The 27,468-nt window shown below is 35.0% G+C and overlaps 1 protein-coding gene across 5 annotated transcripts in view; it reads left to right on the top strand.

Annotated features, from left to right (window-relative positions):
• The window catches only part of CEP120 (centrosomal protein 120), an 81,320-nt gene that overhangs the window by 32,548 nt on the left and 21,304 nt on the right, over positions 1 to 27,468 (top strand). For all 5 annotated transcript variants that reach the window (XM_074382102.1, XM_074382107.1, XM_074382100.1 and 2 more), the window contains 9 exons: positions 1,752 to 1,901; positions 3,237 to 3,419; positions 5,192 to 5,288; positions 5,386 to 5,538; positions 6,029 to 6,118; positions 9,749 to 9,841; positions 10,388 to 10,549; positions 15,107 to 15,229; positions 23,954 to 24,052. In XM_074382102.1, coding sequence (XP_074238203.1) covers positions 1,752 to 1,901; positions 3,237 to 3,419; positions 5,192 to 5,288; positions 5,386 to 5,538; positions 6,029 to 6,118; positions 9,749 to 9,841; positions 10,388 to 10,549; positions 15,107 to 15,229; positions 23,954 to 24,052 — 1,150 coding nt within the window. The remainder of the gene's footprint in view (positions 1 to 1,751; positions 1,902 to 3,236; positions 3,420 to 5,191; positions 5,289 to 5,385; positions 5,539 to 6,028; positions 6,119 to 9,748; positions 9,842 to 10,387; positions 10,550 to 15,106; positions 15,230 to 23,953; positions 24,053 to 27,468) is intronic.

The raw sequence follows: 27,468 nt of genomic DNA on the forward strand, positions 1-27,468 counted from the left end.
AACACCTATTATATGTATTATGATAAATATATGTTATATGCCATTTAAAGTACAGTGTCTCTTAAACTTTAAAAGTGCTTTTTTTCTGGAAAAAGGTGTTACCGGTCAAAATAATGGTAGTACATTATCTAATTTTTCTGTAAAACTGTATTATAATGGGAGCTTATATTCCCAACATCCACATTTCATAGATATGAATTAAAAACCATACTTAGGCTGGGTGTGGTGGCTCACGCCTGTAATCCCAGCACTTTGGGAGGCCAAGGCAGGTGGATCACGAGGTCAAGAGATCGAGACCATCCTGGTCAACATGGTGAAACCCTGCCTCTACTAAAAATACAAAAAATTAGCTGGGCATGGTGGCGCGTGCCTGTAATCCCAGCTACTCAGGAGGCTGAGGCAGGAGAATTGCCTGAACCCAGGAGGCAGAGGTTGTGGTGAGCCGAGATTGCGCCATTGCACTCCAGCCTGGGTAACAAGAGCGAAACTCTGTCTCAAAAAAAAAAAAAAACCATACTTAATCAGCTGTAGGTGGAATGTGTCTACACTGTTCTAGATAAAGAATTTTAAATATTTCATATATATATGTCAGTTAAGTAGTTTTACACAATAATTTGTTTTTAATGATGTTACATTTTTATAGACTTTTATGCTTGAGATATAAATTAAATATAATACAATAATGTGTTTAGTTTGGAGTAGTTAGCAACTCCTCACAAATGCAAAAGTTGAGGAAATAAATAGTTACAGTCCACTTAATACTCTTCATGGAATCCACTTAATAAGGACTAATAGTTCTGTCTTTGAATCATTTTAAGGCCCTTTAAAAATGCTGGCCATTTAACTTTTTCTGTTTGATAAATTTTATGATAAATTTTCATACCATGTTCTGTATTGGTATGAAATTGTAGTTTGCAACTGTGTCATGGAATTTGTTTGGTAACACTGGTATTTGAAGTCTCTCATCTGCAAGACTTCCTTTAATATTTTTTTTTTCTTTTAATCACTAAATCCTGTAGTGTGGTGTTAAAGTGTAGGGAGTTGAAACTCTAGGGCATTTAACTTTCTCTGAGATAAATTGATTTAAATGGATAGTAATTATATAGAAATTGGATGAATACATAGGATTCTTCTTGTTGGAAAGCAGTTTTTTATTAGTAATTTTTAAATTTTAGTTCTCATATATGAATAACAAGATACAGGATTAAATTTAAATGAGTATTGTAATATCTTTATATTTGGCTTTAAATACAAGGTAAGTTTATCAGTAGTCAGGCATTCTTCCATTTAATCTAGCATGACTTTGTGATGAAAGGGAGAAACAGTGTTATGTCACTCTCTGATTCATCCATAATATATTTGAATTGCTTGCATTTTTGCAAGATTACCATGATTACCAGATTACCATAAGTGTGTCCTTTTGTAGTTAACTAAGGGTTTTTTATCCCATAAAAAATCAGGATACTATTGTATAAAAGAAACTAGGTTTACAAATAAATTTAAGAAGCATTTCTTGAATATTTATATATGGCAGAAACTGCCTATTTTTCCCTAGGAGTACAGAGATGAAAAAGATAGGACATGTGCCCTCAAGGAACTTTTCACACAGATGGCAGATCATATTTCTACCATGTTTTTATTAAAAAGTTATATTTTCTTGTAATATTCATATTATACTTTTTTTCTAAAAAACAGACTAAATCTCACCTGTAAACCATAAAACTTTTTTTTTTTTTTTTTTTTAATTCTAGGTACTCATATCCATTCTTTGGAAGTGCAGCTCCTATTATGACTAATCCTCCTGTAGAAGTTCGGAAAAACATGGAAGTGTTTCTTCCCCAATCTTACTGTGCATTTGATTTTGCAACTATGCCTCATCAGCTTCAAGATACCTTCTTAAGGTAATGTATACTGTGTATGTATGATATTAATTATTTTAAGTCAATTCTTCAAAATTTGTATTTTATTAAAAAGGAATTCCTATAGAAGAATGCATAAACTCAAAACGCATTTGTGCATCTGCTACAGGATTTTTCATGGTTTATTTTAAAGACACTTTTTAGATTTTCCTCTCTTATTTACCCGAATTTAGTTACTTTAACTTTGTGAAAACAAACTATATGTAATGAAGGACCTTTGAAAAGTGGTCTTGCCTTTTCCTAATGTAATATGGGAAAATAAATTAAGAACTAAATAGTTTTTATTGTTGATTCACTAAATGAAAAATTTGCTTTTTCTATTTTTTAAAATCTATAACTAGAATTGTTAATCTGTCTATCTGAAACGGATTAAGAAATCTGAGCCCTGCGAAACGTCTTTTAGTTTCTCAGCATATCTCAATTCACATTTATACATTATTTTAAAAAGAATAAAGGGTAACTTTAAACATTCGTGGGAATAATAATATTTGAAAGTTTTTATTAAATGGAAAGTGGTATGAAAAATATAATAGTAGACCTTCCATGGTGGCTTCCACCTGTAATCCCAGCACTTTGGGAGGCCAAGGTGGGCAGATTGCTTTGAGCCCAGGAATTTGAGACTAACCTGGGTAAAATGGCAAAACCCTGTCTCTACAGAAAGTACAAAAGTTAGCCAGCATGGTGGTATGCACCTGCAGTCCCAGCTACTTGGGGGGCTGAAGTGGAAGGATCACTTGAGCCCAGGATGTTGAGGCTGTAGTGAGCTGTGATTGTGCCACTGCACTGCGGCCTGAGTGACAGAGTGAGAACCTGTCTCAAAAAAAAAAAGTATAGTCATGCATTACTTAAAGACAGGGATACATTATGAGAAATGCATTATTAGATGATTTCATCATTGTGTGAACATCATAGAATGTACTTAGACAAATTAGATGGTATAGCCTACTGTGCACCTAAGCTAGATGGTATAGCCTATTGTTTCTAGACTGCGAACCTGCACAGTATGTGACTGTACTGAATACTGTAGGTATTTGGAACACACAGGTAAGTATTTGGGTATCTAAACAGAAAAGATGCAGTAAAAATATGATATAATCTTATGGGACCACCATTGTATATAAGGTTCGTCATTGATGGAAACATCATTTCATATTTGCTGCCTATGAAATTTAGTGTTCAGTCTAACAATTGTGTTAGATGACATTCCAGGTAACAAAAAACACCTTTGACTCCATTAAGGGAATTCAAAGAATTTAGTTCAGAAAAGACTTTAGGTCAGAGTTGATAATGATGAACACATGTTTCTCTCTTCCTTAGGATTCCATTACTGGTTGAACTATGGCACAAGGACAAAATGAGTAAAGATTTACTTCTGGGAATTGCGAGAATCCAGCTGTCTAACATCTTGTCTTCAGAAAAAACTCGTTTTTTAGGTTCTAATGGTGAACAGTGTTGGCGTCAAACTTACAGTGAAAGTGTGCCTGTTACAGCAGCACAAGGGTAATACATTTCACAGAATTGGTCTTTGCTTTTCTTTTTAATTCATGGAATTCTGAGTAGCCAGCCACCACTTCTTAACCTCTTTTTTCCGATCTTCTCTGACGTGTGGCAGCTATACCCCACTTTGCTCTTTAGTTTTCTGATAGCCGTTTCACCTCACAAAAGTCAAGAATCTGTGCTACTATCATATTGTAATATTCAGATGGCTAATTATTTTCCCTCTTTTCTCTAGCCTGAGAATTTTAAATGTAGGATCTATTTTTTTATTTTGTAATTTGAGGTTAAACTTACAATGTATTTTATATTATTTTGCATTGGGAAGGGCTGAGACTGTTTTTCCACTTAAAATATTTTACTCCTGCCTTAAATCAAAAGTCTGAAGATGTTATAGATATTTGACAGTCAGAGGCAGTGTAAAAATAATTATAGTTTTTTATGCGCTGAACTTCATTGCCACAAAGAAAAACTTGAGTTTTTTAATGTATTTTATATACAGTAAAATATTTGTTGAATAATTTTTAAAATTAATAAAAAATTTAAAATTTAACATATATTATATACTCTTTATATGAAAGATAAGACTAAAAGAAATAAGGCTCAGTAAAATTTTAGATCTAAAAGTATTATTGAATCGTCTCCTTATTCCTCCCCATTCATACCCATTTTGTTTCAACTATTATTTAAGAATCTCCCTTAAAGATTAGCATTTTTTTGGTCATAAGTAGAAGATAATCACATTACTAATAATTGAAGCTATTTTAATGCTGCCTGTTTGTTATGAATATTAACTTTGATTACCATACTTCGTAGACAGAAAGTTTTAGGAGATTTACTGAAGTGAGAACTTCAGATACACTCAGGAGTTTCTGTCGGATATAGTAATGCTTCATTTAACTTTATTCCTTTCTTCTGAACTCTGAGATAGAAGAAGAAAATGTAAAAGTTGATTAATAAAGAGTTCTAATTGTTTGACATCATTCATTCAAATTTTGTTTGACCAGAGTATATTTGATTTAGACAAAATCATGTTTTTTAATTTTATTTTTATTTTCTTCTAATATTTTCTCTCGTTTTTCATTTGGTTAGTGACAAAGGCTACATGCAGTTCTGTGATACAAAGAGGTGCTCATTATGATCCAGCTAACATAATTATCCTAGAAGTATTGCATATATGCCAATTATACCTAGAAGTGTTGCTTATATCTGTTAAAATATTTATGAGTATGTACATCCAAGGAAAAGTAGAAAAAAGAATTCAGAATAACCAATATAATCAAGAGTAGGGGAATTATTGAGTATATTTTGCTACATAAATTCATTTGTATATTTTACAGGGAGTAAAACAAAAAAAATCACAATTTTAAATTAATGTTATGAGAAAATGCCCCTGATGTAAATAGTAAAACGATGAAACTGTATGATGTCAACATGCATGTTTGCATGTATATCTACATATAAATAAAACAGGAAGGAAATAAACTACATATTAGCAGTAATTACCTGTAGGCAGTAAGAATTTAAATTTCACCTTTATGCCTTTTACAGCTCTTATAGGAGTCATTTTGTAGTAAATGTATGCATGTATTTATCAGGGTGTTTGTGATGGTCAAATTATGTATATGGAAGCCTACAGAAGCTGCTGCACTTTCAAAAAGAATACTGTTAGGTGCAGAAAATCTTACTCCCCAATGCTAAAGCACTGGGGAAGTAAAAGAAAAAATAATATGAAACTATTTTCATGAATTTTAAGGTATTTCTTATTTTATTTGTAGATCAAATAACAGGATAGCAGATCTTTCTTACACAGTGACTCTAGAAGATTATGGATTGGTAAAAATGCGTGAGATTTTTGTCTCTGATTCATCTCAGGTAAATATAATTGAATGTTATCAAATTATTTTTTAAAAGGAATCTAATGTGCCTATGTGTGTGAGTGTTTAAATGTGCTTTTTGGTTCATATCTTAGGGTGTATCTGCTGTACAACAAAAGCCATCTTCTCTTCCTCCAGCACCTTGTCCTTCAGAGATCCAGACAGAGCCTCGTGAAACCTTAGAATACAAAGCAGCACTTGAGCTAGAAATGTGGAAGGAGATGCAAGAGGATATTTTTGAAAATCAGGTTACTTTTTAAATGTTACTTTAAAAAATCTGTTTTGTCTACTCAGTATATTTTTTCTTCTCCATAGCAAGGTTTAATCTCTATGTTCTGTAGGTACCCTATCTAAAATAAAAAGAATCAAAAAATACCTGAAATGTGGCAACTTGCTAGAAGCCACTCAGAATTCTGTAAACTTTGTTCATGATTATTAGGAATGAAAGTTACTCTTTAAATTGCATGTCCTCAGTTGGCATACCCTCCTGGAACCTTGTATCATTAGTCTCCAAACAAGTTAGAAAGCACAGCCCACTGTTAGCTTTATACTTTCTTGAAGTGTGCTCAAATGGGTATTATTTACTTCAGGCATCCACTTTTTTTTTTTTTTTTTTTAATAAATAAAGAATGCCTGGAGAAAATATTAGTGATCAGCATTGGTTCTTTAACTGACAATAACTGATTATTTATTAATATTTGGGGTTTTTTGGTGACTTTATTTTTCTTTCTTTTGTAGCTGAAACAGAAAGAACTGGCTCATATGCAAGCTCTTGCAGAGGAATGGAAGAAACGAGACCGAGAAAGAGAATCACTAGTAAAGAAAAAGGTAACAACTTGTGTAAAAGTGAAGAAGAAAAGGAAGAACGCTAATGATAATATCTTGTATTCGCGTTAAGGACAGTCTTTGGAAGGAATAACTAATTTTAGTGGTTATATATTGGCATGGAAGAAGTGAATGATGATTCTGGGTAGAAGTGAGGCTTTTCACTGTAAAGTATTTTGTGCTTTTGAAATATGCAAATATATTACTTATTCAAAAATAGACCAGGTATTGTGGCTCACACCTGTAATCCTAGCACTTTGGGAGGCTGAGGGAGGATCGCTTGAGGCCAGGAGTTTGAGACCAGCCTGAACAAAATAGTGAGACCCTCATTTCTTTAAAAAAAAAATTGTGTGTGTGTGTGTGTGTGTGTGTGTGTGAATAAACAAATATGAATAGAGAAAAACCCTGCTGATGTATAAAAAAGAAAATGGCACATTTCAATATGTATATAAACTACATAGTATAATCTGTAAGTTAAAGTGCCTCAAACATTTAAGCTATTTTTAAGAATTATGAAATAAATCACATTTTAAAAAATGACAACATGAGACCATCTGGTCTTATTCTTGAAAATAAAAGCTTAATATTTATCAATTTACACTCAAGTTATTAAATAAAACAACCCTAACAATTAGACTTTCTTCAAATATTCTATTAATAATTTTAGGGCTTTAGAAATACTCTTATTAGAGTGGCTAATCAGTACTCAGCTTCAGATTTCAGGGGATGGCTCGGCAGGTCTCCGGTTCTCCTCCTCTTTGTAACCCCCTCCTCTTGTCAACGCTAGTTGCCTCAGCCTCTCTAGTCTCCATTCCGTTTTCTGAGCTCAGCAAGATTGCAAGTGTCTGTTGGGTTCTCCTTCCTTGAGCCACAGTCTTCAGGCAGTAAGCTAGATGTACGGTAGGGGTTGGCTCATTTATTTCCCACCTTTAGGGATCATTGTCCCATGCTGTCTGTTGCCCAATGTCTGAAAACAGTTGTTTCACATATGTTGTTTATTTTGTGTTTATAGAGGAGAGCTATTTGTCTTTTATGGGTGGAAGCAGAAGTACTTAAGCCTTTGATTTTAAAATAACTGTATCGGCTTTTTCTAACTTAATTCTCAGTATTAAAAACTTGAATAACCAGTGAACTTTTTAAAAAGCTGAAAGTCAAAAATCACAAGAGTACGTCAAAGTCTCTATTCTTAAGGAAAGTTTAGATAACCAAAATTACAGTAAGTAGAAGTCCTAACATACATTTTAACATTATTCTAGTTGTACTGTTATTTAACAGTGAGTTTTATATTAAGTAATATTTACAGGCCTCTCCTATTAGATATTCATTGAATCTGGGGGAGCTGGAAAATATTTTAATTAAAAAATTTTTTGACCTAGCCTTTAGGACAAGATGAGTTTATCCTTGAACCATTTTTCTGCAGTGCTGTTGAAGAGTATTTTAGTGTTGAGGTCTGCAAAATTCAAATCAGGAAATAATTGAAAAGTTAATAAAATTACTAAAACCATGACAAATTCAATTTGTGTCATAATTAAACTTTCTGTGAAAACTCACTAAGTAATTTTTGGTTTATTGTCATTTTGGTAATAATGATCTTTTCAGTTGAAATTTTTAATTGATTTGCATTTATACAACTTCGACTCTTTCAGCCTGAAATGATGAGCTCCTGGCTAGTTAATAACTCCAGTCAGAAAACAGTATGATGTCTACTTAATAAGTGATTGTGCTGTTTATTCGAATTAGTCATATCGTAAAGGTAGATTTGAGATTGAGATTTGCCATTTTCTTTCAACCTGAGTGCATTCGGAGACCAAATACTTTAATTCATTTGTCTTACAGTATCCTACCTTGCATGGGATCAGTTTTTCTTTTAAATTTTATCAGCCACTATGAAATCAAGTCAGTAGTGGGGAAAAAAAAAACAGTTGTTTTTCAGTATGAAATCTTTTAAAGCTAAATACTGAGATTCTCACTGGAGTATTTTTTAAATGTCAATTACATGTAAGCCTTTTCTGTTTAATTTTATTTACCTGATTTTTAAAAAAACAATGTATAACTTCTTTCATACTTTGAAAATTTACCTGAAAGAGTAAATACATATGTAGTTTCTGTTCTGCCATCTGGAGCAAATGAGATCTACTTTGTCTTACATATGACTGTCTGTCAGATAGCTGAAGACAACAGTCATTACCCACAAAGAAGGAAGACATCAGTTCTACATAAGGGAGCACGAGGAAGTGTTCTGTAGATAAGATCGTGCTTTCACTTTAGTGAGGATTAGTGGATATTGCCAGATAGACTCAAAGGGTGTTCCAGACAGAGAGAGCCCCTTGAGCAAAAGGCAGAGAAGTTTGAAATAGACTCTGCATTAAGAAAATTATATGTAGTTTGATTTTGGAGGAGGGGAAGAAAGAATGTGCCTCAAGAAATAAGGTAAGAGAGGTTGATACCCTGGAGTATAAATGATCTTGTAATCCATTATGTAGAGTTTAGACTAGATACCGTAGGCTTTTTTTAGCCAGGCCTTCCTGAGAGAATGAAGCCCTGAATTCTTTAAGGGATCCATTGTTGGTAATAAAAAATGGTGACTATGTACCATTTTAGGAGAAGATGGAGAAAATACTTCAATCATCTGTTTTTTTGGTTCAGATGATAAACCCTGGTTGAGAAAGGTAGAAATATGAGAAACTTTTTAAATGAAGATTTTTATATAAAATAAGATAATTAGGTTTTCATTCTATAACAATAATTCTGTTGGAAGTATAGTGGATAGAATAGAGGATTGTGAAACTAAAGTCCAGGAGACTAGGGAAACAATATGTATAAAAGAAAGTGAAAGCCAAAAAGTAATAGTAGTGAAAAGTTATGGAGAAAAGATGAGTGTTAAAAAGATGATTTTAAGGAGGTGTAGGACCTCAGGTGCTGAGACGTCTTCATGGCTGCTCACAATCCTACTTCTTTCCCTAGTCAATTCATTTTCTCACTCACCAGAACAGTTTTTCTCTTAACAAACAATCCTTCCTCATCCTTACCCAGTTTATCTCTGTCTTTGAAACACGTCCTCTACTTGGCTTCTTTGACTATACTTTTTTTTTGGACTACACTTCTCTACTGTTGTATTCTGCTATCTTCACTGGTCTCTCTTTCCCAGTTTTCATGCTAGATCCTCCCCATGTTGGCTTTATTGGTTTGTCCCAGAGCCCAGTCCTCAAATATCATCTTTTCTTCTCTCTGTATACTCACTCCTTTGATGATTTTATTCACTTTGTTGGCATTGTATACAGCAAGACACCCACCACACACACCCCTATCACTGACTTCTTCACTGGACTCTGCACTTGGCTATTTAGTTACTTACACTACATATGCATCTCAAATTTAACACTCTTTTGTCTCTATTTGCTGTAAATTTAGATAAAGTCTAACATATTAGAGGATGTGACGATCATAATATATGAATGGCAGTTAAAATTTGTGTTTATCTTGGAGAAGAAAAAAGATGGAGGAGGAAATATGGCCCTCGCCTGTCTCAAATTTGTGAAAGTACATTTTTTTCTTTGAATTGGCAGATGTAATTTGTGACTTTCCTATTCTCAAGTCCTCTCAGTAAAATTGTACATATTTTAACGATTTTAGGTGGCTGAATATACTGTTTTAGAAGGAAAACTTCAAAAAACTCTAATTGACTTGGAGAAACGAGAGCAGCAGCTTGCTAGTGCAGAATCAGAGGTATTTCATCTATCATATATCTTTATTTCAGAGTCTATATATGAAATTCATACTTTTATTTGTGCTCTATTTCATGATATGCAGAAAACTGCTATTCAAACTGCTGTTCAGCATACCTTATATATTAGAATAGGTTTAATAGTATGCTAGAGTGTTTAAAGTTAATGCAGTACAGATTTGTTCCTAATACTGAGGTGCCATTCTATGTGATTAGGCAAGAATCAGAAGTTTCTAAAATAAGAAAAGAAACTTGGGCATATTTGCCTTCACAATGAAAAATGTTTTATTCAAATGGAAATGTTAAGTGGTTAGAGTTTTCAACTGAATTTATACAAATTGTTCATGGATTTTTATATATGTTTATAATAATGATTGAAAATTTTTAATATGATACACTTGAACATCAACTCTCTAATAACTAAAAAGGATGTGAAAATAAATTTGTAAATATTCTGGACATTTGAGTGTATAGAAAGACATTAGAATACTGAATAGTATAGTGCAGCTAGTAATAAGCCAACCTCTTAAAGATACCTTTGTTTTAAGCTTCAAAGGGAAAAAAAGGAACTGCAATCAGAACGTCAGCGGAACCTACAAGAACTGCAAGACTCTATCCGTAGGGCCAAAGAGGACTGTATTCACCAAGTAGAACTAGAAAGGTTAAAAATCAAACAGCTCGAAGAGGATAAACACCGCCTTCAGCAACAGGTTGGATAACATACTTGTCATCTTTTATACTTAGTTTATTTGCATTCTAGCAATAAGAAATAATTCACTAATAAAAAGTGATAAAAGTCCCAGTAATTTAGATTATTAATCATACTTATTGCACTGATATTCAAACATACTTTACATTGGATCTTCTAAGTATTTTGTGTGAAATTGTACATATTTCAGGTCATTTCCAACGTAAATCTTTTTCTGATAAGTCATCTTTAAGCAAACAGATATTCTTCATGTAGCACTGAACTAAATTCAGTTAAGAACCAAATGTAGTTAAGATCCAAATTTCATGAGAGAATTGTCTGTGGTTCCTCTCTCTTTCTTCTTCCTCATACTCAGTAAAACTGATTGATATCATCAACACTATTGTCTTTGGTTTTGTATATTCTCTTCTCAACTGCCACACCACCACTCTCCTTGTTTTCCTCTACCTTTCTGGTCACCCTCAGGCTCTTTCGAAGGCTTATCTTCCTTTATTTAGCCATTAACTTCCTCCAAGCCCAGGACTTAATTTCTGCAAAAACAGTATTATTCATGATTTCATGCCCATGATTTCACAGACATTTTGTGCATCTGGGACTTTCACATCCAAGGTCATATCCAAGACCTTGCACATATATCTGATTGCCTTTTGGCATCTCTGTTCAGATATCTTAAAGGCATTTAAAACCCATTGTGGTCCTTCTTTCCATACTTGACCTTCTGCCTATAAATGTTCTTTGTTTCAGTGTTGGGCCCCTCTTATCTTCTCCTCATATTGTACTCAGAATGATATTTTTGAAATTTGGGACTCTTGAAACCTTCCTCTTTAAAACCTTTCAGCATTGACTTGTTGCTGGGCAAGGCAACGATTCTGATCTTTTTCCTACGAGCAACAAGACAATGCTGACCTCATCTCCCACTCTTGTGTCTGTGCTGTGTACTCTCTGGCCACGCTTCTCTTCCATCAGGTGCTCAGGCATGCCATGCTCGCTTCGTTCACATGCTTGCTGCATTTTCTGGGCCTGGTGTACTCTATTCGTCCTTTAGTTTTAAGCTAAAGTATCACCTACTCCTAGAAATCTTCTGATTCATGCTCCCCAAGTCTAGGTCAAGTTTTTATTTTATGGTCTCATAGGACATTATTCTCCTGTTCTTTTTTTTTTTTTTATGCCATGTCATATCAGTTTGTTTTTATTTTCATTAGTATGATAATTTAATCAGTATCAGATTGTTAGTTCCATAAAAACTGTTCTGGTTTAAAGCTGTATCCCAGGAGTCCAGGCTAGTTGTCAGCACATAATAGGGGCTCAATAAATATTTGCTAAAAAAAGAATCAAACTGTTAAAAATTAAGCTTATCTTTCTTGAAAAATTTCAGTGTAGATTAGATACGTATGATGAATGCCTCCCAAGCCTTCAGTAAATTTTGTCATGAACAGTTTCCACGGCAGCACAGGGCCATTATTTAGGTGGTTATAAAAATATGAATTTGGTTGTTACTAAGTAGGGTAGTCTCATTTAAAATACAAAAGATAAAGTTGTGAAAGTGGGCAGTTGTAATGGGATTCACCAGTGTTGCTTCTATTCTTCCACTTATCAGGAAGATTCAGCCTTCTAGAACAAAAGCTCTTAACACGTATTAGAGTCACCAGGAGAGCTCTTGAGAAATACACGTCTGTACTTTATCTAAGCCAGGTAAAAGCCAGGCTCAGTGGTTCACACTTGTAATCCGAACACTTTTGGAGGCTGAGGTGGGAGGATTGCTTGACCCCAGGAGTTCAAGACCAGCCTGGGCAACATGGCAGGACTGCATCTCTGCAAAACATACAAAAATTAGCCAGGCATGATGATGCACACCTGTAGTCCCAGCTACTCAGGAGGCTGAGGTGGGAGCATCAGTTAAGCCCAGGAGGTCAAGGCTCCAGTGAGCCATAATCACAACAATGCACTGCAGCCTGAGCAACAGAACAAGACACTGTCTCAAAAAAAAAAAAAAAGAAAGAAAAGAAAAGAAAAAAGACTTCTATGTGGTATAATTAGTTTACTTCTTTGTAGGAATGTAAGAATAACTAACTTTTGTGGGAAGAACTGGTGTTTTGGAAAAATGACGCAAAGCACACCTCTGTTCTTGAACCAGTGTTCTAAGACCTGGGGAAGTAAAGTGGGGTAGGAAGGACAGGAGACGTTTCCAAGATGCCCAGGTTGCTAAGTCCATGACTGTATACATTTCACATTTTATATATGGAATAGCTTTTTGGGCCCTTACTTTGACCATGTTGCATGTATTATACGCACAATTCTAACTAGACTGGTAGAAGGGACAGTTAAACACACTGTCAGTGAGAGCTCTGATGAAGATAAAGTATTTGTGCTCAAATAGATGATAGTAGGCACCAGAACTCAAATCACTGTAGTTTATGGATCACTTAGCAAAGGAAAAAGAGCCCAGCATGCTTTAAAAGCTTATAACCCAATTGTAACAGTAAGAATTGTTTATGATAATGTTCTGGAATTGTGAAGAAACTACCAAATTTAGTATTTTCTTAGCTTTTGTTTAAAACAGAAAATTGAGAAACTTTAGAAAGATTTCTATTCAACTTTGGATGTTAAAAAACAGGTAAACATCTGTCATATGGAAAATTCTCATGTATGGAACACCACATTACCTAAAGATGCTAGATAAATCCTAATAACAATTATTTATTATTGATTATTTCCATTTTTGCCACACATTTTCTATTTCAAATTTAGTTAAGTCTTACGTCTTAGGGGAGAGAGAATTGGTTTATCTAATGATGGATAGTCACAGTAGTATAGGTTTTTGGAAAACATCTTTAGCAATCCTTGTTCACATTTCAAAAAAAGATTCATTCAAAAAGAACATCTTCGTGCCTTTTTTTTTTTAATTTTGAAAGTGTTCTAAGAGAAGTTTGAATCTTTAGTCAAGGCAGACTATCTTGTCCTTTTGTTTTACAGGAAGTATTGACTGCTTTAATGAAAACATTCTTGGGATGAAAAGGTCTGAAGTCAGTTTTTGCCCCTGCTACTGACTTAGCTCACTGGGTCTTTGGCGCTGCCTCAATTATTTAGCTTCTTTGACTTTCAGTTTTGTTGTTTTTTTTAACCTATTAGTGCAAAGGAATTGAATCAAATAATTTTTAAATTACCTTAACTTGTAATAGTATTTGAATTTGAAAAATTCATACAGTACCAAACTATAAAACAATAAGTGCTACATTAAAATTGAGCTTATTTTTACTTACCTGGATATTTATCTGGCATGTCTGTAATGCTCAGTCTTTTGTGGCAGGAGGTCAGGATTATTCATTTTTTTTCACATTTAATTTTCATTACATTGGGTGGATCAAAGAGTCATGCACCAGACTACTGATGATTATGTTATTCTTTGGCTTTCAAACAGAATTGGGATCCAGGTTGTAACTGTCTCTAAATTCAAAATCTGGAGCAGAGTCAGAAGAGGTTGACCACTGCTGCTGGGGCCTGGGAGTCTCTGGAAAAAGGAAACAGGGAGCTGACTATGGAAACTTTATGTTCCAAGACTCCACTGGGGTACTTGAGGATCTTCCCTGTGGCTCAGAGGAGCCCCTCAAAGCAAACAGGGATGGCACAGGCCTGGAGGTAGAACTCGGGAGTTGGAAGGACAACCACATCTGTCCAGAGAGAACCTGAAAAGATGTTATCTTTCCATTTGTATCCCAGGATCCTGTGTAGGCCCTCTCTATGTGTAAAGGGCCAGAGTTGGCTTCTTGGCCTCAAAGTAGTCCAGTAAAAGTCTACAAACTTATCACCATCTGGAGACATTCTTGCGAGCTCTTCTTACCCCTGTGCTTTGGACACTGGGTAGTTGCTTAGACTGTTATTCCTGATTATTCTTCCTCAACTCTTCAAATTCAAGAAATTACCATTCTTTTAGGAAACTCTGGCTTTCCCAGTCACTCCTTGATTTAATTAACCAGGCTGATGGTTTTTCTGGTTTCTTGGTTTGTTTTTCCTTCTTTGTGTGCTGAGGATTTCTAGTAATTTTAGCCTGAAATCTCTCTCTCTGTTTTTAATCCTGAGTTTTCTCCTGAGATTCTTTTCACTGTAGCTGTAGGGCCTAATTCTGGATTGGCAGAGAACTTGCTCTAAGAGCATCTAGGAGAGACAGAGTTGCCTTAGTGTTGAAATGTATTTGTTCCTCTCTGCTTCTGGTGGTCTCTTGCTGAATTTTTTCTTACATGCGACATCTTAAGAAAAGTGTAAAGAAAATGTTAGTATTTGTGAATGTAATTTTTAAATTTGACATATAAGTTTTACCAAAAACATTCTCATGATACTAGTGTGATAAGAAATTTCATACTTTCAAAAGTTTTTGTATAATCAGTTGATTTACCAAATTTTTAATTACTAAGGATCTTTATTTTCCTCATTATACTTTATTTTCTAGATTTCCTACTATGAGCATGCTTTAGAATAAAAGTAAGACACTGTTGAGTTGAATTCTATACTGTTAAACTTTGCATATCATTGTTTTGAAATGGCTAATTTTTTTTAAATACAGCTTAATGATGCTGAAAATAAATATAAGATTTTGGAAAAAGAGTTCCAACAGTTCAAGGACCAGCAAAGCAACAAACCAGAAATCCATCTACAGTCTGAAATAAATCTTCTCAACTTGGAAAAGGTACACATGTTAATATTGGGCAGTTTAACTAGTCCCAGTGATCAATTTATAAAATCGATAAGTAATGTGTATACGATGTAATAATGTTTTGCTGTAGTGTTCTTAGGTCAAATAAGAATGCATCAGAGAATTTAAGGCACATGACATTATTAGTACTTGAATTTCTTGGCTTAGGTCAGTTGTAGCTTATACAAATTAGAGTCCTTGGTTGCAAACATCAGAATTGACTAACTCTAGTAAGGAAAGAATTTGCAAAACTTTCAGGAGGCCGAAGAACTAGTTTCAGAATATGGGCAGAATAGGGGAAGCAAGGCATAGCCAAGATCCTGCCGGAAAACAGTCTACTTCAGATGCTTCTGTTGGTGCTGTCACTGCCGTGTCACTGGATTTCCTACCATCTGATTCTAGTGTCACGCTGTTGAACTTCGTTTTGTGGTAGCCATTGTGAACATTCTCTCCGTGTATCACCCCTGTAGATTCAGTGTCCTAGACAGGAATATTCATTTGAACCACAGACTTGCACTCTAGCTCTCAGCTAGGAAGAAGGGATAGTTGTTCTATTTTGTTTTCTGTGGTTGGAAGCCATGTTCCACCTGTCATTTAAATTGAGATTCTCCACAAACAGAATGGTCAGGTGCTAGGCATTAAAAATGTGTAATGTGCAATAGACACTCTAAGTTTGACAATATGTGTTCTTACATTTTTAGGCATGATTAAAAAAAAACACCATTCAGAGGAAAATAACACAAATAACACATAGGAAAATTACCTTTAAAATTTAAGGATTTAATTGTGCCAGCCATTCCCTGTCTTTTCCTACCCAGCTTTGTACTGAAGGCTTCCTTGCCCTTATAGACTTGTCACCAGGGGGCACTAGAGGAAGACTGGTGGGTGGGAGTTGGATCTATGCTGAGATAGTTTTTTCCATCTCTTTCTCTATTTCATTTTCTCTGGCAGTAGTTGAATGTTTTTATGGTTCCATGTTATCCCATCAGAGATCCCTGCTCTCCAGCTTCCTTCGGGCCATCCTTACTGTGGTTCTAGTTCACTGGACAACAGGGCTTGGGCGAGCATTTCCTTTGTGCATTGATATGGTTTGGCTCTGTGTTCCCCGACCCCAAATCTCATCTTTTAGCTCCCATAATTCCCACATGTCATGGGAGGGACCTGGTGGGAGATAGTTGAATCATGGGGGTGGATCTTTCCTGTGCTGTTCTCCTGATAGTGAATAAGTCTCATGACATCTGATGGCTTTAAAAAATGGGAGTTTGTCTGCACCGGCTCTCTCTTTGCCTGCCGCCATTCATGTAAGATGCTCGCTCCTCCTTGCCGTCTGCCATGATTGTGAGGCTTCCCCAGCCATGTGGAACTGTGAGATCTCCTTTAAACCTCTTTCCTTTGTAAATTTCCCAGTCTTGGGTTTATCTTTATCAGCAGTGTGAAAAGACTAATACAGGCATAATGTTGACACTCAAAAAGTTTCAAATGTTGGAGCATTTTGGATTTTCAGACTAGAGATGCTGAACCTGTAGTATTAGTTTACAAAATAAAATAGGGCTGATAAAAGAATGCTGGAAATAAGGGTAATTTTTGGCCATTGGGGGAAGGTCTTAGATGATAAGTTAAAGAATTCAAATTTTATCTGGTAAGAAAAGTCAGAGATTACTCCCAAGTTTGTAAGATTGGCATAATGGATGTTAATAGAAATGAGTTTTGATGAAGACCATGGTAGACTAGTAATCAGAAAGTAGCACTAGGGGGTGAGTCAGTGACTCATACCTGTAATCTCAGCACTTTGGGAGGCCAAGGTGGGCAGACTGCTTGAGCTCAGGAGTTCAAACCAGCCTGGGCAACAGGGAGAAACCCTGTCTCTACAGAAAAGAATACATAATACACAGATACACACACATATGTATCCATGTATATATACACATACACATGTGTATATATGTACACAAATATATACATGTGTGTGTAAATATACACTAACTGGGTGTGGTGGCATGCACCTGTTGTCCCAGCTACTCAGGAGGCCAAGGTGGGTGGATCACTTGAGCCCAGAGAGGTCAAGACTGCAATGAGCCCTGATTGCACCACTGCACTTGAGCCTGAGTGGCAGAGCAAGAGCTCGACTCAAAAAAAAAAAAAAAAAAAAAAAAAAGTAGCACTGGGGAGTGAGAGATTTACATGTTTGTAAAAATGGACTAAAGAATAACAATCACAGCCAAGAGTACTTTGAGAGAAGTAGTGTCTGGTGTCTGCTAAAGTGTGGCAGGAAAAGAAAGACTGCGGAATAGCTTCATAAAGCCAGCTCTCAAAACCTTAAAGCTTATGTTGAGATACTATACTCTGATACTAGGCTGTGGATTCGATTCCTTTAGGAACTTCTAATACTTATTGTGTGCTTTTTATACGTATTTCAGAACTACCATAATCCAAACTAGATTTTAAGCCTTCCAAGGCAGAAAGTGTGTTATAGTTATTTTCATATTACTGATTCTTAGGACAATACCTTGTACCTTATAGCACTGAGTAAACGTTTGTTAATCATGATTATGAACCAGCACCATCTTTGCTACTCAGAATGTTCATATATTCATTTATTCAGCAAAAATTAACAGAGGGCATGTTTTCATCTTGGCACAAAACTGTTTTGAGATGTTAAGTTGCTGCTAATCACTTCACTAGCTATTTATTGAGTACCTTCTGTGTTCCTAGGATAATTGTTAGTCTTGCATTGAACAAGACAGATTCCTCAGGGAGATCCATTATAGAGAGAGAGAGTAAACAAATAAACAAGATCATTTTTGTTTATGTCAAACATAAAAGTAATAAAAAGAGTGATGCCATATTGAATGTGGCAATGTAGCTGGCCTGATCAGGATAGATACCATTCTACATAAGGTGGTTAAGGAAGGCCTCTTTGAGCAGGTAACTAACATTTTAATTTGGGATCTGTGGGAATAGAAGGAACTAGCAATGTGAAAAGCTATGGAAGGCGTGTCCAGGGAATAGCTACAAAGGAACTGAAGTGGGACTAAGCCTGGATTGTTTGAGGTTGAGAATGAAGGCCATCCTAGAGTGTGAGGGAAGAAGAATGTACAAGATGAGATTCAAAGTATGGGCTATTAAAGCCATCAAAAGGAGTTTAGGTTTTTATTCTAATAGAGTTATAGTATAACAGTAGTTAACAGTATGAACAAGAGCCACATTAGCTTGGTTCAAATCCTAGCTCTGCCACTTACTAGCTTTTTACCATGGGCAAGTTACTTTACTTCTCTGTACTTATTTCCATATCTTTTAAATGAGGGTAGTAACAGAATTAAAAACTTAATATTTGTAAAATGCTAAGCACAGAACCTGGGACATTGTTTTACTTAAATCCTGTGTTTGTAAATAAAAGAGTTAAGTACATAATGAGATACCGATGAAGAGTTTTAAGGAGAGTAACTTGATCTTTACATTAAGGAAAAAAAAAATCATTCGTCTAGTGTGTAGAAAATATGTGTTAGAGAACAAGACATGTCTCTTCGGCTTATGACCTGTGTATTCAGCTGCCTACCCATCAGCTGCCTACCCAGCGTCTTTTCTTGAATGACTTAGAACAGTAGTTCTCAAATTTTTTGGACTCAAGGCCCCTTTATTGATAATCCCTCTATTAGAAATGGCAGGGGTGGGGGAAAACCCATGTATAACCTATATAACTTTTTTTTTTTTTTTGAGATGGAGTTTCACTCTTGTTACCCAGGCTGGAGTGCAATGGCGCGATCTCGGCTCACCGCAACCTCCGCCTCCTGGGTTCAAGCAATTCTCCTGCCTCAGTCTCCTCAGTAGCTGGGATTACAGGCACGTGCCACCATGCCCAGCTAATTTTTTGTATTTTTAGTAGAGACGGGGTTTCACCATGTTGACCGGGATGGTCTCGATCTCTTGACCTCATGATCCACCCGCCTCGGCCTCCCAAAGTGCTGGGATTACAGGCTTGAACCACCGCACCCGGCCCTATATAACATTTTTATGAAAAATAACTATTTCTTGAAACAAAAATTGAGAAGATGACATTGTTTTACTATTTTACAAATCTCTTTAGTGTCTGGATAATAGATATCTGAATTCTTATATCTGATTTTGAATTCACTCTGTTGTAATGTTACACATCATGTAGCCTCTGCAAAACTCCAGTGTACATTCATACAAGAATGAAAGTGGAAAAGAAAAATCATCTTTTGGTATTATTATGAAAATAGTGTCCATCTCCCGGACTGTTGGAGGTCAGTCTTTAGATATCCCAGAATGCCTAAAACTAAACTCAGTCATCTCCCTGAAATATATTTTTCATCTAATGTTTCTGAACTCAGTAAATGTTTCTGTAGACTGTTAACTGCCAAGCTATCTTAGGGTTCTCTTATCCCCACATTGATTTAATTGCAGAGTCTTATTCTTTTTCTTACATATTTAGACAGTCTCTTCATTTATTCAGTTTTGGCTGTCTCTTCATTTTTCCTACCAGCAAACTTGAATCCAGCTGGACATTTTCTGCTTCTCTTTTGATAAAACCAAGTATTAAAGTATTTCTGTGTTTATAAGTATGAATTCTGTAGTACCTAATAGAAATATTTGAAACACACATTGGATAATGTCACATCAATTTTCACAAGATCTATTACGTGGGTGTCTAAGAGTACTTTCATTTTATCTTGGGGAAATTTAAAGACCAGAAATCAAAATTGTAACAAAGGTGTTATCTTATTTATCTCTGAATATAGACTGGTTGACTAGGTAATATCCACAGTAAATATAAACTTTAAATGATTTTAAAAAATTCCTTCCAACTATGCTTTTACCAAAAGGATAAAAATCATTAAATATATTAAAGGTATAAGCAGTACCGTGAGCTTGCATTGAGAGAGAAAAGTATATAATTTGCCTCTATTTTAGACTTAATACATTTCTTTCAGTGCCTAGTGAAACAAGGCTTTTCAGCTCTTCTGAAAATTCTCTGTAAATCTTTTTGGAGCCAGAAGAGGGCAGAATCTTATTTCTTAAAATAGTGACAAAGAGATAAGCACAAAAAGAAAGATACAAGTTAAAAACTATCTGATTTAATTTGAAAGCTCTGGTTATGTCTGATTACCTATTCTTTTCAGTGTAATGTGCATATTCCCATTTTTTTTTTTACTGAAATGATCTAAAAATAAGTTAACATAAATATATAGTTTTAGCAAATGTAATTCTTGTTTCTTTTTACAGGTTGAGTATCCTTTCTCCAAAATGCTTGGGACCATAAGTGTTTACAATTTTAGATTTTTTGAATTTTGGGATGCTTGCAGTGTATTTACCTGTTTAGCATCCCTGATCTGAAAATCTGAAGTTTAAGATGCATTACTTATGTGTCATGTCAATGCTTAAAAAGTATTGGATTTTGGATTTTTAGGTTAGGGTACTCAACCTGTATTGTGTAAGAAGTGAATACTAGTTTATGGTTTTCTTTTAGTTAGGAGATCTACACACACACACACACACACACACACACACACACATATAAATAATTGAGATGTAAAAAATGAAATAATTTTGATGTTGAAACTATTTCCTTCTGTTTGTAAAAAAAATTTTAAAAAAATGAAATATGGAAGGCATGTAATTTAGTAGGGCCTACAGGGGTTGAAAAGACTGAAGATATATTGAAACAATGTAGATATTTTTAATCAAGCTGAAATTTATGTATACAAGAATATTTGGTGAGTATCTACTATATGCCACTCCTGACTTGGGGCATATGGGAAAGATAAGAGAAAAATCAAAGACGGGAAGAGAAAAAGTACATTATCCTTTTGAGGGTTCACTTAGAGTTTGTAAAGTAATTGGGAGATGACTCAAGGTCATTCCTAAATGACCTTGAGTAATCAAACACCAAAGAATGTGATAGACACCTTTTGGTGTTCGGAATCTAGTAGTTTTAAGAAAGCTTCATATAGAGGTAGAATCTGAGCTGAGCCTTAAGATTTAGGTAAGCAGAGGAAAAAAATTATTGGCAGCCTCAAGTCAGGAAGTGACTTGGGCAAAGAGTGGGGACGCCTCAGGGGACATAAACCTGGTTGGAGTAAGGTTTCCTGTTGCGGAAAGCAGATTGAGCAGGTAGGACAGATACTGTATTTTGGAATGCCTTCAATCCTAAGCGGAGTAGTTTAGGTTTAATACTGTAGATAAATAGTAGCTATGGTAGATTTATTGAATAGTGGTTTTTATAGGATTAGTAGATAGAGTAGATTTGAGGCTGGGGAGGCTGGAGAGACAAGAGAACCTCTTACAGTCAAGCTGAGTTGAGAAGAACCTAGGCTAAGGAAGTAGCAGTAGGAATAGAAAGGAATAGAATTTGAAAATACTCCAGGAGAGGTATCTAGAGTTCCTTGTGACAGAACAGACCTGGGAATAGCAGATTAAGAGATAATGCCATACTTCTAGTAGAGAAATCAAATTGTAGGTATATTAAGGGTAGAAATAGGGAGATTAGAAACGAGTGAATTTTAGTCTGTTTTTAATTTTACTAGCCTCTGAATGGACTGTAGGTCCTGAGCTGAGTTTTTCTTTCAGGAGTATATAACTTGGCTTGTGGTTTATTACCTCAATCATGACCAAGAAAACCTAAAGAAAAATATAAGTACAGAGGCTTCCAGAAGTTTAAATTGATTTCTGGAAGGGCTCTGAAGAACCCAAGGTCTTTGAATGCCTTAAAATTATTTCAAAATTTTAGTTGTGTTCATTTTTTTCTGGGAATTGGGTCCATATATTTCTTTAGAATCACATAGACATCTATATCTTTTTTTTTTTTTTTTGAGATGGAGTTTCACTCTTGTTACCCAGGCTGGAGTGCAATGGCGCGATCTCGGCTCACCGCAACCTCCGCCTCCTGGGCTCAGGCAATTCTCCTGCCTCAGCCCCCTAAGTAGCTGGGATTACAGGCACACGCCACCATGCCCAGCTAATTTTTAGTATTTTTAGTAGAGACGGGGTTTCACCATGTTGACCAGGATGGTCTTGATCTCTTGACCTCGTGATCCACCCGCCTCGGCCTCCCAAAGTGCTGGGATTACAGGCTTGAGCCACCACGCCCGGCCTAGACATCTATATCTTAAAAAAAAATCATTGATTTGGGGATAGGAATGAATTAGAATGAGGTTTGTGTCTCAGATTTACTCGTTACAACATTTTATTAAGAATAAAGAAATTATAACTATATGTGTTTTAAATTAGTGTGACTTTGCAAATGTGAATTATTTTAATAATTATGGCAGAACGGATATAATATATCCACACTTTTTTTTCTGATGGTGCATTGAGTATAAATAATCCCTCTACGTTCATCTTTGGCCTAACCCTCATTTTTGGGCTCATCAAGTATGCTAGACCATCTAGTATCCAAGACCCATGGACATGATTGCTTGTATAATTGAATACTATCTTTTATTGCACAGCTATAAAAATATTTTTTTCTTTTCTTTTGAGGTATGGCTTCTTGTTAAATGACCAGGTAGTATGGCATAAGTAGAAGAGATGATCTTTTATAATCTCAACAGTATTATTGAACTTAAGACACTTGAGTCTAGTTGTGAAATTGTCAACACATTTAAATCCAAGCACTAAGGATTTGTAAAGCAGAAAAGACCTTGACTCCATGTAGTCATCTATTACTGCAGAAAATGTTCTGGTCTTTTGTGAAGGGAATTTAGCCATCTGCTTTTCCTTTCATTTTATTTTCATATGAGTTTTCTGAAGTTGGAATTTTTAGATAGTGTGTTCATTTTTGTTTTTCTGTAAAACATTAGAAGCTATATGTATGGGAAAAACTAGACTTGATGTAAAAATTAGTCTGGTTCAGAGTAACAGTGTTTTACTGTAATTCAAACAGATTATTACATTATCACTTAATAGTAAAACTGTCTGTTGGCTACATGAATTTGTTTGGTACTTGGTTTGAAACACTGAGTACATTCCAAAACATAGCCAAGTTGGCTTCAGTTCATGTACAACAGATTGCCTGCTGCAAGTATAAATATTCATATTTTTTAATTGAATCACTTTAGTGTTTTTCTTTATATAGTTGAGGAAAAATAGAAAATAGAATGTGTGTTATTAAGGAACATTATTTTTCTTACTCTTGGTTTATTTTAACATTCTTAAAATATTTTTGACTTTGTACTCTTTCTTAGTAAACTGCTTTCTGATAAAACATTTCACTGTTTTCGGAGTTCCAGGATTTTGCCAAAATATAGTTATAAAAGCATCTGTACTGGCTGTCTTCATAAGACAAAATTCCATATGAAGATAGGCCTCCAAAAGGAAAATTTGGCTTCTAAGAGTTAGAGTGCCAGTTAAATTGGAATGTTAACAGAACTGCTTTTTGTAAAAAATGAATATATTTCTCTCTATGATCTTTATATAATATATATGTTTAAGTACATTTATAGTAACTGTCTGGAGGTTAAGACTAATTCAGTTCTTTTTAGGATAGACTGTTAGGCAATAAAAATAAGACTATATTTTAAACAAGAAAATGTTCATGTGCCATAATATTTATAGTAAATTATATAACAGTTTTAGATGATGTCGTATGTTACACTGTATAAACTCTTTTCTTAAGCCAGACTCTTTGTATATATTATCTTTCAGTGGTTGTACACAGTGGTATAGTGTTTCACTTGATATGATTTTAATCACTGTTAGGTTGAACTTGAAAGAAAGTTGGAATCTGCAACTAAGTCTAAACTACATTACAAGCAGCAGTGGGGACGAGCTTTGAAAGAACTTGCCAGACTTAAACAGGTATGTAGTTTATAGCTTATTCTTTTTATATCTTTTTCCCTTGTTTCTTTGCAAGTTCGCATGTTTGGCAATATCTGTTATGTTCAGATGTCTGCATTTGAATATTACTATTTTTTGAGATTAGAGGCTTTTACAAAAATATGTTATAAAGGCAAAATCCTTCTTTTTTATAGTTAGAAACTGAAACAATTAGGTCTTTAAAAAATTGCCACCTATCCCCTTCCCCAGAAGAAACTGGGAATAATTTATTTTACTTTCACTTATGAAACAACCATTCTTTTCTTTCTTATGATTAAACTTTCCACTGGGAGTGCCTTTTATGAGAACATTTAAGGATAACTTGAACATTTTCTCAAATTTAAGAATATATTTTAAATGTTATTCTTAAGAAGATAGAGTAATTCAGTTAAGAAAAGGAATGACAGGAATTTTTGCATGATTTTAAAAGTTTAAAAACACTGATAGAAGTTTTCTGAATTCTTATTTTTTCCTTTCCTGCTACCAATCAACAAACGCTGTTAGCATCAGAAGAAATTAATCTTAATTTTGGTCCTATTTGATCTTAATTGAAGAAATTATGAGTAAGATTTTTATTTTGAATCTAACTCTTTAAAGAACCCTTTAAAGAAAAGTGAACTTAGAATAAACTAACCATTATTATATCTTTAAAATATTTAGGTCAGATTTCTTTTGAATGAAATTTAGCACATAGGGTCTTTCAGGTTTGTATTTTTCTTATTATGTCTCCATAACCATCAAATACTGTTAAACACTGTTATGGTATTGTATTAAATGCTTACCACTTTCATAGAGTTCTACTAGTCTGTATGAGAATTAAAAACTAATAGATAGTTTGCCCTAACATACATGATAGAGGAGTTGGGATCGTAAGCATTACAAATGAAGACAGGTAGATATATATTAATATAAAATAATGTACCATGTGACTATATTATATAAATGCTGACAAGACTAAGGATAGACAATATGTGTAGTACTAAGAATCTCCTGTATTGAAAGCACTGTCTTACACGTACAGTAAGTATAAAATAATGCTATACCAGATGTAAATATATGCAAGACATAGGCCTTTCCATCACAGAGCTTGCAATTTAGTAATAAGGAAGAAACAACTATAAATATCAAATTTACTACCTAATAGTAAGAGCCTTGACAAAGACCATATAGAGTACTCAGGAGCAGAAAGTACTTCTATTTAGTAGGATTTGGAAAGGTGTCATAGGAGAGGAGCTATTTGAGATAGACCTCTGGAGATAGATTCTTAAGATTTTAGTAGAGGAATTGGTTGTGATTTAGGAAAGTAGTGGGGGAAGTGTAAATACAATGAATAGAATGATCACAGCAAGGAGGCATGAAGTAGGAGAGGATAGGCTGTTCTTATAAAACAGAGGAGGGCCCATTTTCTAAGTCATTTCTGGCAATAAGGGCTGGAACTTAAGTAGTAACAGTAGGAATGCAACAAGAAGAGTCTTGTCAAAGATGATGCCAAGGGCTCCAGCTTCAGTGTGGTCCAGCTTTGGAAGTATAGTTACTGAGAAGCTGTTTGGAGGGTGGGAAGGAGATAGGATTTGCAAATTGGATGTTTTAATTTTTACAGAATGAAATCCGGCTACCAGCTAGAAATATGGATATGTTGTTGGGAGAATATATATAAAGGAGTCCTTTGCAGAGGTAGTTTTTAAAGTTGTGCCAGCTAGAACTTGGAATTCTTATGTTTAAGATAGAGAAAAGAAAGCTAATGAGGGCAATAACAAGTAGAGAAAGTGGAGATCATTAGAATGATGCAGGTAGAGCAGTTAGTATGTATCGAAGGCTTACTTTGTGCCAGGGTAGCACTAAGCCCTTCAGAATTTATCATTTAATCCTGACAAAGATTGCTGTATAGCAGGTAATATTATTCCCATTTTATTTGGTTGGTGCAAAAGTAAAATGGTAAAGGTGCAAAAGTGAAAGCAGCAAAAACCACAGTTACTTTTGCACCAACCTAATAGATGAAGAAACAGACTAAAAGAAGTTAAGTTGCATGTGATCACATAGGTACTAAGTGGTAGACCTAGCATTGAAAGCTTTTGACGAATACAGCTTCAGGCTCTTTTCCTTTCGTGATACTATGGTCTCAGTCCATTGAAGTCAAGGAATGAAAGAATTTCGAGGAGAAGAAAATTAGCCACTCTGACAAGATTATTGAGGCAGGGGTCATCGTGAGTTGGTATAGCCTAAGAAGGAAAATGGCATCATTGACCACAAGAGAGACCAGGTCTGGTAATGAGAATTAAAGTGATTTTGAGAGAGAAGCAGCTAATACATAGTCATGATGCCAAGATAGTTAAGTTGCACATAGTATAATAGGAGTCCCTGTGGAATTGGGGCCAAGGAAATATGATGAGAATAGCTGTTACAAGTAACAAGACATAAACTCCATCAGAAGCAGCATAAATAGTAGTTAAGAACATGGCTTTGGAGTTAAGAGAGCTAGGTTAAATTTTGGTTCTACCTCTGACTTTGGGAATTTACTTTCTCTGGTTAGTCTCTTCATTTGAACAATGAGAAATTTTCTCACACAGGTTATTCTGAGAATTAAATGAGTGGTTTTTAAGTGTTTACTTAATACAGTGTTTGATACATAGTATATGCTCAGTAAATGGTGAGTAATTTGTTAAAAAGAGATTAGCCATAGAGCTGTTCTGTGGTGGTGTTGCATTCAGTCAGTGGGGACCTACTTGGACAGTAGCTTTACTAGAGGGCTTTGTGACTAAAAATTCAATTCTTGAGTGTGCATAATTGGGGATGTTTTCATGAGTGATAGTTATAATAGACATTCTGTAGAAAATTTAGAGAAGAAAAAAAATGTAAGGGCTAAATGTGCAGATGTGCAAGAGTGTCAGTAGGTAAACTTTCCAAGTTTGAGTATGAAGGAATGTGAGTATATTGAGATGAAGAAACACCTGTAGTTAGTTCATTTGCTCATTCTTTCCTTCATTCAGCAAGTGCTTATTGAGAGCCTGCTATGCGCTTTGTACAATGGGATGCTATGTGTATAGCAGTTGCTCCCATGTGGAACTTAAAGTTCACCTAGGAGGACTGAGAGTATAGCAAGGTGGTAAGAAATGTATATGAAGTCAGCAAGTATTAGAAAAACCAGGGGACAGCTGGGGGCTATCACCACATTTGTTACTCAAAGCTAAGGAAGAAATATTTCAAAGAGAAAATACTTCAAATAACTCCTCTAGGTGAGAAATCATTTCAGGTTTTTAAATGGAGAGTAGATGAGGAAGAAGTGGCAGATAGTGCTTCCATTGAAGAAGCTGAGCAGTGAATAGTAGCAACGGTAATTCATCAATTACGCATTACCCAAATCAGCTGAAAAGGTGGAAAAATGTTACCTATTGGTTAGG

The sequence above is a fragment of the Saimiri boliviensis genome, chromosome 1 (assembly GCF_048565385.1).
Source record: "Saimiri boliviensis isolate mSaiBol1 chromosome 1, mSaiBol1.pri, whole genome shotgun sequence".
NCBI classification, from domain to species: Eukaryota; Metazoa; Chordata; class Mammalia; order Primates; family Cebidae; genus Saimiri; species Saimiri boliviensis.